This window comes from Bos taurus, chromosome 11 (genome assembly GCF_002263795.3).
Source record: "Bos taurus isolate L1 Dominette 01449 registration number 42190680 breed Hereford chromosome 11, ARS-UCD2.0, whole genome shotgun sequence".
Lineage (NCBI taxonomy): Eukaryota > Metazoa > Chordata > Mammalia > Artiodactyla > Bovidae > Bos > Bos taurus.
In genome coordinates, this window is record NC_037338.1 from 38,239,383 (window position 1) to 38,254,248 (window position 14,866).

The 14,866-nt window shown below is 34.9% G+C and overlaps 2 protein-coding genes across 6 annotated transcripts in view; one reads left to right on the plus strand and one right to left on the minus strand.

Annotated features, from left to right (window-relative positions):
* CFAP36 (cilia and flagella associated protein 36) overlaps positions 1 to 2,313 on the plus strand; it is a 29,838-nt gene extending 27,525 nt beyond the window's left edge. Inside the window, exons 8-10 of one of the 3 annotated variants that reach the window (XM_005212606.4) lie at positions 1,189 to 1,328; positions 1,520 to 1,669; positions 2,145 to 2,313. In XM_005212606.4, the coding sequence (XP_005212663.1) occupies positions 1,189 to 1,328; positions 1,520 to 1,669; positions 2,145 to 2,246 (392 nt within the window). In that variant the 3' untranslated portion in view covers positions 2,247 to 2,313. The remainder of the gene's footprint in view (positions 1 to 1,188; positions 1,329 to 1,519; positions 1,670 to 2,144) is intronic. The other 2 variants (XM_015473433.3, NM_001034453.2) reach the window with 2 other exon arrangements.
* Positions 2,314 to 4,393: 2,080 nt separating this feature from the next.
* Positions 4,394 to 14,866, minus strand: part of PPP4R3B (protein phosphatase 4 regulatory subunit 3B) — a 52,818-nt gene continuing 42,345 nt past the window's right edge. Inside the window, exons 13-16 of one of the 3 annotated variants that reach the window (XM_005212614.5) lie at positions 14,561 to 14,700; positions 13,997 to 14,160; positions 12,365 to 12,567; positions 4,394 to 6,040 (exon numbers count right to left, since the gene is read on the minus strand). In XM_005212614.5, the coding sequence (XP_005212671.2) occupies positions 5,945 to 6,040; positions 12,365 to 12,567; positions 13,997 to 14,160; positions 14,561 to 14,700 (603 nt within the window). In that variant the 3' untranslated portion in view covers positions 4,394 to 5,944. Of the gene's footprint in view, positions 6,041 to 12,364; positions 12,568 to 13,996; positions 14,182 to 14,560; positions 14,701 to 14,866 lie in introns of all 3 variants that reach the window. The other 2 variants (XM_024998632.2, NM_001191150.3) reach the window with 2 other exon arrangements.

The window sequence follows — 14,866 nt, forward strand, 5'->3', positions numbered from 1 at the left end:
GCTCATCTTCGTTTCTCTTATAGATAGTCCTGTAGCTTCCTGTATAGGTTGGTTGGAGTGTTAACGGCAGCCTCATCTCTTTCATGGAAACTTCCCTTTCAGTCCAAGAGCCCGAAGAACTTTTCCTCTAACCTCCTTGGCCCTACAGTCAGTCTGCTCACCCCGTGCTAAACAGTGGTCCTTGGGCAAATTTCTTGCTCATGCAAAGTTCTATTTCTGGTTTTACTGTGCTGGCAAGATTTTTAATTGTTTAGAGACATGTATATCATGTTCTCCCATCATGCCTTTAGTTCTTGGCATCATTTTTATGTGAGTCTTTGCTCTCACTTGCTGTCTTTCGTAGTCCATGTATTATAGTGAAAATGTTTGTCTTTAAAATCCCCACCTTATAATAAAAAATGGCTCAGAAAAGCAATTAGCATGTTAATCTCGTCTCTTGGCACAGTTACCAGATAATTGGAAGGTGTTGAGTGCTCATGTTACATCTGCTTCCAAATTCTACTTACTTTAAAATCTTTACATTTTCTTAATATGTTAGTAGGTTTATAGTTATCTTTAGGATATACTTACACCTTACTGATACTACTTGTAGCTTTATATTAATTGTTCTGCAAATACAAGGTCACTTAACAGTTTTTGCCTGCAGGCCAAAGTCTGAAGGACAGTTACACTGTTAGTAAGGGATTTTAGTGCACTTTATTCGGCAGGTCATTTCTGACTCTTTGCAATCCCATGGACTGTAGCTGGCCAGGCTCCTCTGTTCATGATATTTCCCAGGCAGGAGTATTGGAATGGGTTGCCATTTCTTTCTCCAGGGGATCTTCCTGAACCAGGAATCAAACCCTGCATCTCCTATATTGGCAGGTGGATTCTTTACCTGGCTTATATGGCAACCTTGTATTACAATAGTTCTAATCTTTAGACAAGAATTATATCTTTTTGTAGCTATAGTACCAAACAGCAGGAGCTTGGTATTTGTCAAAATGCCAACAAGAAACCATAGTTAAAGCTCCTTGAGGCCCGAGACCATGATTATTTGTTTTCACCCAGTGCCTAGCACAACAGAGGCACTGAACCAATGCTTGTGAATGAATGAGAGAAAAAACCCAAGTATTATTAACATTAGCTCATTTTGGTAAGTCTAGCATAACTTAATATATTCTAATTGGTCTCTCTAATTACTACCAGAAGTTAAAGTGCATTTTGCTAATCAATCAGTGCAACCTTTGACAAGAAAGCTGGAAATGTTGCCTGAAACTTCCTCTCTCCCACAAAAAGGCCTGAAGATTCCTGGCTTCGAACATGCAAGCATGGAGGGACCAATAGCAGTAAGTGAAAACATTCTTTTTTAAGAACTACGAGCAAATGACAAAGTACTAGAAACACTGTAAATGGCCATAGACACCCAGCTTTTATAATGGTCTTGGACTCAAGCTTCTAATTTGATCAGTCAGTGGGTATCTGTGCCACTTATTATGCAGTCTTGAATTTAAATAGTTCCTGCTCTCATTTGACCCAGAATTTATCAACACTTCGAACAGAAGAGCTCCGCCAGCGGGAACACTATCTAAAACAGAAGAGAGATAAGTTGATGTCCATGAGGAAGGACATGAAGATTAAGCAGAATCAAACTTCAGAGCAGAAAGGAAAACCTGCTGGGGAGGTGGAGGTACGGCCAGCTCTAGTATATGAAAATCTGCACATCTGTGGTGGGATTCAGAGTATGTGCTCTTGTAGACACATTCATAATAGTCTCCCTGACAGTGTAGCACTGCTACACTGAGAAAAGTAAGTCTTTTTTCAGCAGTGAAAGGGTTGATAGGGTTTTGTGAGGTAGAAATGATAGCAATTTTATGATTTACTTGCCCTGCTTTGAACACTGAAGGGTCAGCTGTCTGTTTTACCGAAGCCTTTTGAAATACTTTATCATAGAACAGCATCGGTACCCTAAGCCACCACCTCTAAAAGGCTTCCCTAAGAGATTTTTACAAAGAAGAAATTTAGGGGACTCAGCCCATGTGTGGCTTTTTTTTCTTTAGTTCACTGTGAATGCTCTACTATTTGTTCAAGGCAGTATGCTAGGAATTTTAGACAAATGAACCCATCATCTGCTGTAGCCAATTTTTTTTTTTTTTTTTTTTAAGGAAATGACAGAGAAACCAGAAATGACAGCAGAGGAGAAGCAAACATTACTAAAGAGGAGATTGCTTGCAGAGAAACTTAAAGAAGAAGTTATTAATAAGTAAATTTAAGAACAATTTAGCAAGCAGTTCAAAATTTCTTAAAAATAAATTATTTAATCCTTAAACTGAACCTGTTTAGTTTCAGAGACTTGTGTTTATAAATGCAAATATAAGCTGATTACTTTTATTAAACTCTTCAGGTGTAGGGCAGTGGGTTACTTATGCAGACCAGTTCAATACAAATTTCTGAATAATATTCTCTTGTGGAGAGAAGGTATAGAAAGCCAAGTGATAGTGCATTCATTCATTTTTGTTTGTGCTAATAAGCACTGTGCTACATGCTAAGGATACAGTGATCAGGTAGATCGACTGGGTCCCTGCTTTCATGTGGCCAGTGTTAGATGGGAAGAGTGCAGTGTTATAAACAGGATCCTGCAGTCAATGAGAAGAGGTTAGCATATGGAATTGGAGATAGGTGGGGTACTCACTTGCAAGGCCTATAGGGAATGTGAGAGTTTTAAAGATTTTATAATGGTAGTGGGAAGTCACAGAAATTTTAAAGCAGGTAAGTTTCATGATCAAAATGTCCATTTTAAAAAGATGTGTAGTTGCAGTGTGGTGATTGGGTGAGTTAAGAGTAGGTGTGGGTGAACAGGTATAGGGTAATCAATGTAATGCAATAGTGGTTCTCTGTGGCAGAATTTAGCACCCTACATTGAGGCAGCAGCAAATAGGACTTCAAAAATAGATGTGGGGGATGTTCAAAATATTCAGTTACTCTTTCTAGAAAAGCAACATTAAAACAGATAAAGAAACAATTGCTTGAGCCTCTTTGAGGGGGAATTCTGCCATGGGTGTAGTCTTGTGTGTTTGAAGTGATCCTGGGGTGGTATGTAGTCCATTTGCTAAAAGCTAACACAAAATAGTAGGAGAAACCTTCCTTTCAGAAACTGTTTTGTGTCATCTGTAAGCACCTTCTTTTCTGGTTACAGGCCACTCCCAAGGTTTAATTTATAATTCCATTTTTCCTTATATCTATAGTTATAAGCTTTTAAAAAGGGATTATAACACTTCCCTGACGGTCCACTAGAAAGACTCCACGCTTCCAATGCAGGGGGTGTGGGTCCCATCCCCAGTCAGGGAACTAAGATCCCACACGCCCAAAGGCATGGCCCCCTCCAAAAAAACACCCAAAACGAGATACCAAAATTACCTTAGTTCCAACCGTCAACATGCAGAGAAAACCCAGCCTTACTTTATATGTCACATTTTCATCGCTTACATGGACAAGTGGAAAACTAGTGATTGAAACACAGAAATTTATTTCATGAAGCTTTTTATTAAAAATAGGTTTTATATTGCATACATGTTTACAGATAACTATTTTAAGAGAACCTCAGGCATACAAATGTGGGCTCTGGCTTGCTTCACTGAGTGAAGATAAAAAATCTTGATCTGCCTGAGGGTAGTCATTTAGGACAGCAGCTAACATGCCATCTTAAGTTATCCTTTCAAGCGATATTTTTAAGTCTTGCTCTCATTTCACTGTGGCTGAGCATCTGTACCATGGAAAGTGTTTTCCTGTAATTCAAGAAAATATTCACAATATGCTATAAGAAAAGGTTCCTATGATAATAATGCATCACATGTTTCACCTGTGGCAGTTCTTCAGAAAGAAAAACTTCCTAAGATAAAGATAAAACTTCCTACTGGAACTCAAAGTTACTTTACCAGGAAGAATCAAGAGTAGAAAGGGAAATGTTTTAAGGCTGGGCTTCTTAGATTCTAAGAGGAAATTTAACAAGAACTAAGAAGAGGGAAGGAGCTTGATAAAACTTGCTTGAAAGAAAATGTTTTCCTGTAGTAACTTTACTGATATTTGTTTAAGTTCTCCTGAGTCACTTGACTGTTACGAGGTGGAGTTTCCGTTATATGCACCTTTAATGAAAGAGGAGCTACTGCCCCCATGCTGTGATCCTTCGGTGCTAGGACTTTAGGACCCAAGGCATACTTTCTCTTAGTATCAGCGATATTTACTGTGAGGTTGGCCTTTGTTTAGAATTCTTTCATTCAGATTGGTGTTATGACACAGTGGTCTATAATAAGTATCTATGGAAAACATACTGGCTTTTAAAAAATACTGTAAAATGAACATAACTCAAAATGAAGTTTACTTATACTTACAACAAACCAAACAAAAGCAGCAACCATAGAATTACAGGGTCACATTTTAATTCCTGAATTTTACAGGTCAGCATTAATATCACCACATGTATACAAATGGTGTAAAACAAGTACAGTGGTATTTTTAATACAAAATAAACATCTGTTTTATGGAAAAACTATACTTCATATCTACACAACAGCCCATCCTCCAAACAATAGCCAAAATTAAAATTAACTACAAAATCTCCAAAACAGGGGAAACTGCTTCAGTTTAAGCTATTCCAGGAAAAATGGACCCATAACACATTACAAAGGTGATCTGAAGACTGTAGCTGGAATTACTAATTTTAGTCTTTTTTCCCCCCCCCAATGTATTATAGTTTGGGGGATGTTTTTCTCACTTCAGCATGATCTCAGATCACAGATGAGCAAACTAACATTAAAATATTTAGTTAACTTGCTGTTCTAAAAATAAAACCTCTTAACTGTTTGCCTCAGTTTATTATTTTAAACTCATTTTCGTACATGGAATGTGCTTTTATTCTTAAAAAAAAAAAAAAAAAAAAAAAAAGCAGCTTTCATATTACACCCTTGTTTATGGAAAAGCTTCAGGTGCTGCATACTGACTGACACTGAAGTAACTTCTTGGACCAAAATGGCCTATAGATATTAAATGCCACTTAATTCAGCACTGTTCTTTGTATGTTAGTCTTTATAAATTACACCTTAAAACGTGCCTGCAGCTCTTCAGAGAAACCTTTACTAACGAAGTAGAAAGTGACTTTAAAGCATCTTCCACAAGATTGTACTGGTAGGCAGTTGAAAACGTTCTGTTCAATATACTCCCGTTTCTAGAGAAAATCACTTTGGAATACTACTGTACTGATTCTTGGCATCTGTTCTCTCTAAAAGTGCTGATTTTAAAGTTACAGTAACAAAACTGTCCATTTTAATCCAGCTTGTTTTCATCAAAATACACAACTGAAATTTCCTGATGGAGAAAACTCAACATGTGCTGTAACACAGGGTGTATTTCCCTCCAACTACCAATAAGGCTGAATTTGTTAGATCTTCAAAGAAATGGTCCCAACAGCTTAACTTCATTTTTTAATGATAGTTGAATGTTTTCCATAAAAGTCAGAGGCAACTGATTAAAGAACAACATGGCCAGCACCATTATACAAGTAATGTTATTGGGTTTGCAACTGAAGTTTTGTAATTGTTTCTAGATCAGAAACCCCCATGGAGCAACCCCACATTAATGATACCTTACCAGCTTTATCCCTTCCCTAAACCATCCCCAAACCTGAGAGTTTCCTTGCTGAGAAGCTACCTCCCAGGTTACTAACTTTTTTTTTTTTTTGACATCCTGAAGGGCAAGTCTCTTAATTACTAGCAAGCGATCAAGTTCCTGGGAAGCCTGTTTTTGTTTTTTTACAGAACTAAACTCTCCTAGCTGATATACTGAGTGTCTTTTTCTATTCCTTGTATACTTATAAGTTCAAGTGAGAAAGCTTTCTGATTCAGATTTTCAGCTCATTGAACAGTTGCAGCATTTTTGTTCAACCACATGTTGAGGGGCCCCAGTAAATATTTTATGAGCCAAGACGAGGTCTTTTCCTGGGAGATGTTTCTTCCTCTTCCTCTTCCTCTTCATCATCTGGATAATCCACTAAACCAACCAAACTTCCCTAGTGAAGAATAAAAAAAAATTTTAACATGTAACTAAAATCATTTTTCTAAACTAATCACATTATTATACTTGAAACATTATTTCTGAGTTTGATAAAGGAACTGCTTGATATTATGACTACTTAGTAAGCACAATTGGTGGCATTCTTAAATTACCCTCAACTTTTTTACTTGGCTCAGGATAATCCAGCAAAATTTCACTGTGGAAAATAACTTATCTCCAAATAGCAGGACTCACAAAGAATCATGACATTTGGAGCTGGAAAGACCTTGGAAGTAAACTAGTTCACTTCTCTAATCTTAAACTAGAGAGGATAGCCAGCCAGTGACAAGGAGTCTCCTTTTAGTCTGTTCCTCATGTATGTATTTCATCACTTAGTACACATTGTTGTTTTTGTTCTGCTTTTGAAAAATACTTAAAAATGGCTGACATAATAAACACATGAAATGGTTTCTAAAAACTAATGACTAAAAAATTGAGGGCTAGCTCTCTCTAACTAAAAGAAAAGGATGTGGTATTTCAGGCATTGGACCTTTCATGAGTAATGGACCCCTTTGAAAATTCTATTAAAGCTCTGGATACTTTACCCAGAAAATTATATGTCCTCAGGTATGCATTAATATGAGCCAATCCCATGAAATTTATATACTACATCTAGTTCAAACCCTTAAGATCTCTATAGGATAAGCAAATACAACAGAAATAAAGTCATATTTCAAACCTAAGTAGCTTTATACCTAAAGAATCCAGGCATCTGGCATTAACACTTTACCAGAATATAACTGAAGCACTGCAGTATTAATCAACAAAGGGCTCTGAGCAGCTAGAAACAGTTATCAGAAAGTCTGTGAACAAGATAAAACTTACATAGTGAGCATCTTTCTGCTTCTCAGCTTGATAACACACACATCTTAATTTGGATAAGCAAGAAGCAGTATGGCTAAATTTAACTTATAAAGCCCTTGGTACAGTGCTTGGTACGTAGTTACTATTTGCTAATTGATATTAGCTACTATTACCATAATCATCATTTGTTATTTGGTTTCTAGCTAAACAAGTTGGACGAGTGGAGTTAAGAGGTAGAAGACATAATTACAGTACAAAAGGCACCAGTCTGATAGTCACAGGAATGACAGCAAAGGAAAGTTTTAATTCTGCTTTTAATCCTATATATCACAAGGTACACACATTTCAGTTCCAAAAGGTTAACAATTAAAAATAATTTTTGGCATAAGATCAATAAATATTTTGTCTGAAACACTCAGCTACACAATTTTTTAATTTTATCTCTATTATCTATACATATACACACCATAAACTCATTGTACATTTAAAAATCATGTTTAGCATAAAGAATAAAGATACAAAATAAATACTGGAAGTAAAAGGAACTATAAATCCACAGATGCATACTGTGAAGAATTTGATAGGTTCCAGACTTTTCATATACAACTACAAATGTTGTTTTTTAATAAATACCAGCTTTCAATGTTAGTACACAAAGTTCTATATCATTCTTTTAAATTCTAGTATTCCATGGTACGGATACGTCACCAAAGTTAAATTCCTTGTTGGATTGCTTTCCCAGGGATTATACTCTTTAAAATTTTTTATTTCTGACAATATATCAACAAAGACCAAAAAGGAAATGAGAAAACAGCAGATGAAAGATGTCAAGGCATTTTTGAAAAAGAAATCAGAGAGGCAAAACAACTCATTTTTAATGGAGAACAAAGTCAAGAAAGAAGTATTTCAGGAGAATATAGAAATGAGAAGGAAGCAAACTGATTCATCTTAACCCCAGAAAAGAGTAGAAAGAAAGAGTACTAAAATACTAGGGAAATCAGGGAAGATAAAGATAGTTAATGGTGGAGTCAGTGAAACAGACAACTGAGTCCTCAATTCTATAATTCATTCCCCTACTGCATGCCCACCCCCACCATGAGATCTCCCACCAGGAGATTCCAGCTCACCAACCAATAACAACCATAAGGAAGAGGAGCCAGAAATGTTCTGCATTTCAGGACTTCAGACACAGTGAAGGGCAGGTAGGGTAAGGTGCCAGGGTGAAAAGGGACAAATTCTTTTACATATACATGTTTTAAATGAAATCAGAATGTTTTCTAATACCATATACAAAAATAAACTCGAAATGGATTAAAGACCTAAAGTCACTCAGTCATGTCCGACTCTTTGTGACCCCATGGACGATAGCCCACCAGGCTCCTCCATCCATGGGATCCTCTAGGCAAGAATACTGGAGCGGGTTGCCATTTCCTTCTCCAGGGGATCTTCCTGACCCAGGGATTGAACCCAGGTCTCCCATAATGCAGGCAGACGCTTTAACCTCTGATCCACCAGGGAAGCAAAGACCTAAATGTAAGGCCAAATACTATAAACTTCTAGATAAAAACAAAGGCAGAATACTCTATGACATTATTTTTTTGGATCAGTTTCCTAAAACAAAGCAAAAATAGACAAATGGGACCTAATTAAACTTAAAAGCTTTTGCAAAGCAAAGATGAAAAGACAACTTATTGAATGGGAGAAAATATTTGTAAATGATATGTACGACCAGTAAGGGGTTAAAATCCAAAATTAATAAACTGTTCAAGGCAACATTAAAAAAAAAAAAAACCCTATTAAAAATTGGGCAGAAGATCTAAATAGACACTTCTCCAAAGAAGACATACAGATGGCCAACAGGCACATGAAAAGATGCTCAATGTTGTTAATTATTAGAGAAATGCAAATCAAAACTATAATGAGGTATTACCTCCTCTGGTCAGAATGGCCATCATCAAAAAAAAGTCTACACATAATAAATGCTAGAGAGGGCGTGGAGAAAAAGGAACCCGCTTACGGTATTGGTGGTAATGTAAATTGGTGCAGCCACTATGGAGAACAGTACGGAGGGGTTCCTTAAAAAACCAGAGTTACCATATGATACAGTAATCTCACTCCTGGGCATATATTCTGACAAAACTGCACCCCAATGTTCAGAGCAGTACAATTTACAATAGGCAAGACATGGAAGCAACCTAAGTATCCATCAATGGACGAATGGATAAAGAAGATGTGGTATACATACACAGTGGTATATTAATCAGCTATAAAAAAGAATGAAATAATGCCATTTGAAGCAACATGGATAGACCTAGAGATTATCATATGCAATGAAATCAGAAAAACAAACATGGTATTGCTTATACATGGAATCTAGAAAGAATGATACAAATGAACTTGTTTACAAAACAGAAACAGACTCAGAGACAGAAAATTATGATCACCAAAGGGGAAAGGGAGGAGGGAGAGGATAAATTAGAGGAGTTTGGGATTAACATATACACAATACTATATGTAAAACAGATAACAAACAAGGACCTACTGTATAGCACAGGGAGTATATTCAATATCTTGTAATAACTTATAATGGAAAACAATCTAAAAAAGAACTTATCTATCTCTGAATCAATTTTCTGGACACCTGAAAAACAATGATGGTGAAATGGTTAAAGGACCATTGGTGATAAAGAATTTGCCTTCACTCAGAAATGTGGTCAGTTTATTGAAAAAAGGTTGAGAGCCAATATAACTACTGCTTTACTCTGTGAGCTCCTATCTTGCTCAATATCAAATTTTTGTGATAGTCTTGAGTGACTGAACAATTAAATTTGTTTTCTAAGAACAATTGCTATTTTTCTACCTGTTCCCCCTAAAAATGTAGATCAAATGCATTTGGCAATCTGCTATTAGTGTCATAAGGCTAAAATAAGCATTTGTGCTTGCACTTGATTTTGCTTTTTCATAAATAAAAAATTATCTGGAAGGATAATAAACTGAAAACTCAGGGAGACAACCCAAAGAATAGAACCATTAAAAAAAATGAGTAAATGGAGAGAAAAATTATAAGATAAATTAACAAGGCACAATATCCAAACAAAAAGCTATAGTGAAAGAATATAAAGTGTCCCAAAACTAAAGGTCATGACTTTTAACTGAGAAAGCCCAAAGTATTTCATTTTTAAGTTTCAGAATACAGGGATAAAACCCCAAATGCTTCCAAGAAAGACAAATTAAATTCACACACGAAGAATTAGGAATAAGAATGTCTCTGGATTTCTTGGCAGCAGTAACTTCAAATTTTTGGAAGAAAATTACTTCTAATTTGGTTCCTTCTACATTCAGTTAAACTGTCAATCAAGTATGGGGATACAATAATGACATCTTCCTACATGCCAGGTCTTATGCTTTTATCTCTCATGGAATCCTTTTCTCAGGAAACAGAGAGGGTACGCTCCAATAAATGAAATGGAAAATCAAGAAAGAGAACAGAGACTTGAGATCCAGGAAACAGTCAATGTAAGAAAAAAAGAAAGGCAAAGTAAGTATTAGGGTGATGGCAGAGGCAGCCTTAAGACAACAGCTGTGCAGCAAGTCTAGATAGCAACCAATTCAGGCTGGGACAAGATGGGAGTCTTCAAGAGAGACATCTCCAAGGAAGAGACTGTGGAAACTAACTTGAGAGGTACTGAAAGAATGAGTAAGAGGCACATAACTGTTGCAACGAATGAAAAAATGGTGGCAATTATTTAAAAAAAGTTACAAAGCAAAATACACTATAGAAAAGAGCAGGAAAAAAATTAATAAAAATATTTACATTGTTATAGCTATAAGATTATCAAATATTGTTTTAACCAAAAATTGTGATACAGAGAATAATAAGGGTGAGGATGTGGTAAGGAGTGGTAAAATAATATGGCAGTATTAGCACACTGTTTAGAAATAAAAGAAACAGGTATTAATAGAAGATATCCAAGCTTTCTCTGTGGAGAGGAAAAGAGGACTGTTTTTTCCTCAATAATTTTAATACTATTTGCCTTTTAAAAGCAAGTACATGTATTACTTTGACTTAAAAAAAGCTAGTATATATTGAGTTGTGCCAAATAGTGTTCTAAGCTCTTTACATCTATTAAATAATTTAATCTTCACAACAAACTGATAAAGGAGGTACTGATTTATTCCTCTTTAAAATGAGAAAACTAAAGCCTGGAGAGATTTAACATAAAAAGAGGCAGAGTCAAGATCTGAATCCAAACAATATAATATTCTTAATATAGTGTCACAATAATACACTAAATTGTCCTATCAAAAAAATGAAAACTTAAAAGTTCTTGTTCCCTAACATAAACTGTGTTTTACAAAACAGAAGAATCCCATTGAAAATGCGATTTCTGTGACATTTAGTCAAGAACCCACCTTGCTACAAATACTTAAGAAAGATTCTACATTTTTGTAAAAAAAAAAAAAAAAAAAAACTCAGACTTGTATTTTGTGTTTAAAACGAGCTTGACTTCAGTTAGGTTTTTGACTATGGCCTTCTCTTGTCCTTCTACCCTTATACTAAAGTTGTCCTATATTTATATGCCTTTTTATTTTTAAGCCACTCCTTTTTGGGGAAAAGTATATTTTTATATATAATGATAACATAAAGGAAATAAAAACATTTTATATACAATTTAAACTATTTTACATAAAAAAGGTAACCATTGGGAAATACATTTGCTCTGTGAATGACAAAAAGGTTATTAATAATTAATTCTTAAAGACTCACTCACTAAAATAACAAACCAATTTAAAAAAGGCAAGACTATGAAGAGACAATTAACAGAAGAGCAAATAAAAAAGGCTAATATTCAACTTTACTGGTAACAAAAGACACAACTGGGGAATGAGATATATATTAATACTGTTTCTGCTACTGAATAATAAATATTAAAAATCATTAAAATAACACTGCCAAAGTGGCAGTGAGCCAAGCACACTCATACAATGCTTATGGTAACTAACTGGTATAGTCTTTCTGGAAAGGAATTTGACAATATGTTCAAAAACATTTTTACTCATTTATCCAAGAAAATAATTTAAAATGCAATAGCAGCAGTAGTCAGTGAAATACCGGAATCGACTTACGTCCTCCCAAGTACTGGTGGGGGGAGGGGATGCTTACAAATACTATGATACAGCTAAATAAAATGAAATTCTAGTCATCAACAATGTTTTAATAACATAGAAAAATTCTTATAACAAATAAAAGCAGGATACAAAACTGTGCGTATTTATACAAAGACCACAACTGTGTCAGATAAACCCACACACCTAAAGAACAGTCAGATGTTAACAGTCATTTTCTTATGACAATGTGTGCAACTTTTTTTCTTCTTTGAAATTATTTTTATTCCAATTTTTCTTCAGGTAACATGAAATAATTTTAAAGATGAAAACAGCAAAGTTTGTTTGTGTGTAGAGCAGTTTCACATACCTTGGTGGCTGTTACGGATGTGGCCAAGTTTGTAGTTTTGGAAGAGGATCCATTAGAACTTGCTGGTGGTGTCTGAGCCACTACAGATTTGCTGTTTGTACTGTTTGCTCCATTAGCAGCACTGGTGGAGTGGGAGAAAGTAAATTTGAAGCCACCAGAAGATGTCCTTTTTGGAAGGTTTTCCTTATCTTCACTTTCCTTTGCTAAAGCAAACATAAATATTTGAATCTTTGTTGGTAAATATTGCTAAGTCAAAGCATCTGAAAAGAACAATAACTTTTGCTTTTTTGTAAGAACTAAGTGGGCAGAGCATGATGAGTGCAGTGATACGTCTTCATTAGCTGTCATCTTAGAAATCCCAGGGTTAGAAAAGACCTTAAGAATCAGGTAACTGATTAACCACCCTACCCTGGAATTCTCCACTGCTCTAACTAGGACCCTCCCAAGGTCTCACTTGCTGTCTTTTTTTCAATTGTCTCTCTAAAGCGTCCACTCACTAAATCTATACTTCCATACTCATGAAAACCTAATAATCTCTCTCACAAGTCAAAAATGCCTAAAGAAAATGATTATGATCATGCTTATTTATTTTCTGAATATTCCAGGTTCCTTTATCTGTTTCCTTTATGACAAGGGTGTCTACTATCTTTTAACATCTGGCTGCTACTATTTTTATATATGATTCTTATGCAGTACTTCAGGTACTGCCTCACTGCCTCTTTTGACAATAGTTAGGGCAGTGGGTGTAATGAGTAAAAAAAAGAATTTGGCTACCAAAAGGTACCTGTTTCTTAGGACATTTTCACAGGTTATTTGCTCCCCCAGGCTGAAGTAAACAGAACTTAGCAGTGAGTAGAAAATGAGTGAGGCTGGTAAGAAGAGTTTCAAGGAAAATGTAGTAAGAAATTAATGAAACACTAACTCATGAGAAATGCCTTAAGAAAAATCTAACATTCAAAATCACCAACTTACTAAAGCCTAGGAAGTGCTTTTGCCCTTCAAGATATAACTTTTTTGAAACATTTAAATGATATATGTAGTATGGTACTATCTAATAGTGGTAATTTCTCAAGTCATAGAATTAAAAGTGATTGCTTCTTTTGAAAAACACTAGTAAGATCTTAGTTTTACAGACAAGTTAAGCATATTTGAAAGACAGGAAATTTTACTATTACTTTCCCTCTCGACATTTTATCTTTATGAAAGTTTTACTAACAATTAAAAAATTTCAAAGAGCCAAGTACTTCTCTCTTTAAGCTTAGTTTCCTCAGCTGTAAATGACAGAGTGCACTGGAAAGTTTCTTTGGATCTCTATGATCTCTATCATTATTGGAGACTTCAGTATAAACATAAAGCCGTAACTGTTCACAGAAGGCAAAGTATAAACAGACAATGCAATTTCTAAATAGCAAATGAAGAGCATCACAAAAGAGCAGGTTTCAAGAAAAATATTTTAAACATGAGAAATGTTTTGAAAAATCAGATTTAAAAAAAGCGATAATTTTATTTAAAAGGTTTTTATTTAGCATGCCTTTCATGCTTTATAAACTGTGATCACAACCTCACAAGCAACTATATAATTGCTATACTAAATAAGAGAATGAGCTAATCAAAAATTCAACACTTTAATACCTTTTTTAGTCTCCATGAATTTTTCATAACTATCTGGAAAATCATCTTCTGCCTTAGATTTTTCCACTGGTGCAACAACTGTTTTTCCTTCCTCCTCATCATCTTCATTAAACCACATTTCTTCATCCTCTTCCAACGCCTTTGCATCTCTGCGAAATCTGTTACTACGTAATATAGATGGTACACTGTAAGAAATATATCACAAGTATTGAGTAACGACTTAAAATTCCTGACCAGTTTAAATGAGAATAAATACGTATAACCAAGAGGAAATGAAATAATTTTAACTGAGTATAACTTATAATCAGTTGTGAAAGAATATGTAACCAGAGAACACTCCAAGGATATTTGTACACTAACCTAAAAATTTATCCTGAGTTAAGATTTGGAGCAGTAATTTTTTATATAAAGGATTCAGGGCAGGGAGAACAGCCTACCCTCCTATACAACCCTGTATTTTCTAATGATAGGAAATTCCTGGGTAAATTTCATATGTAAGATCAAACTACATATGGCTTTGGACATAATTTTATAGGTTATAAATGTAATATACTTAAAAAATACCTGTTCAGTTTCTGATTTTGTCTGTCTTTTTCTTGCTCATATTTAGTCTTCAATCCTTTGAATGTCTGAACATATTCAATCGATTCAAGTGCTTTGTAAAAGTTTTCAACTATATGTGCAGTAAGAGACTTGATATCTTCCTGTATAAGCACAAAATTTATATTTCAAATATAATACAATACTTGCTAGAAGAAAAACTTAAAAAAATTTCTTTTATAGTTCCAAAGCTGATCGAAAAAAAGGTTTTTCAAATCACCTTCCAAAAATAAATGTCCTAGTTTCTTTATACATGAGCCAGGACTCCAA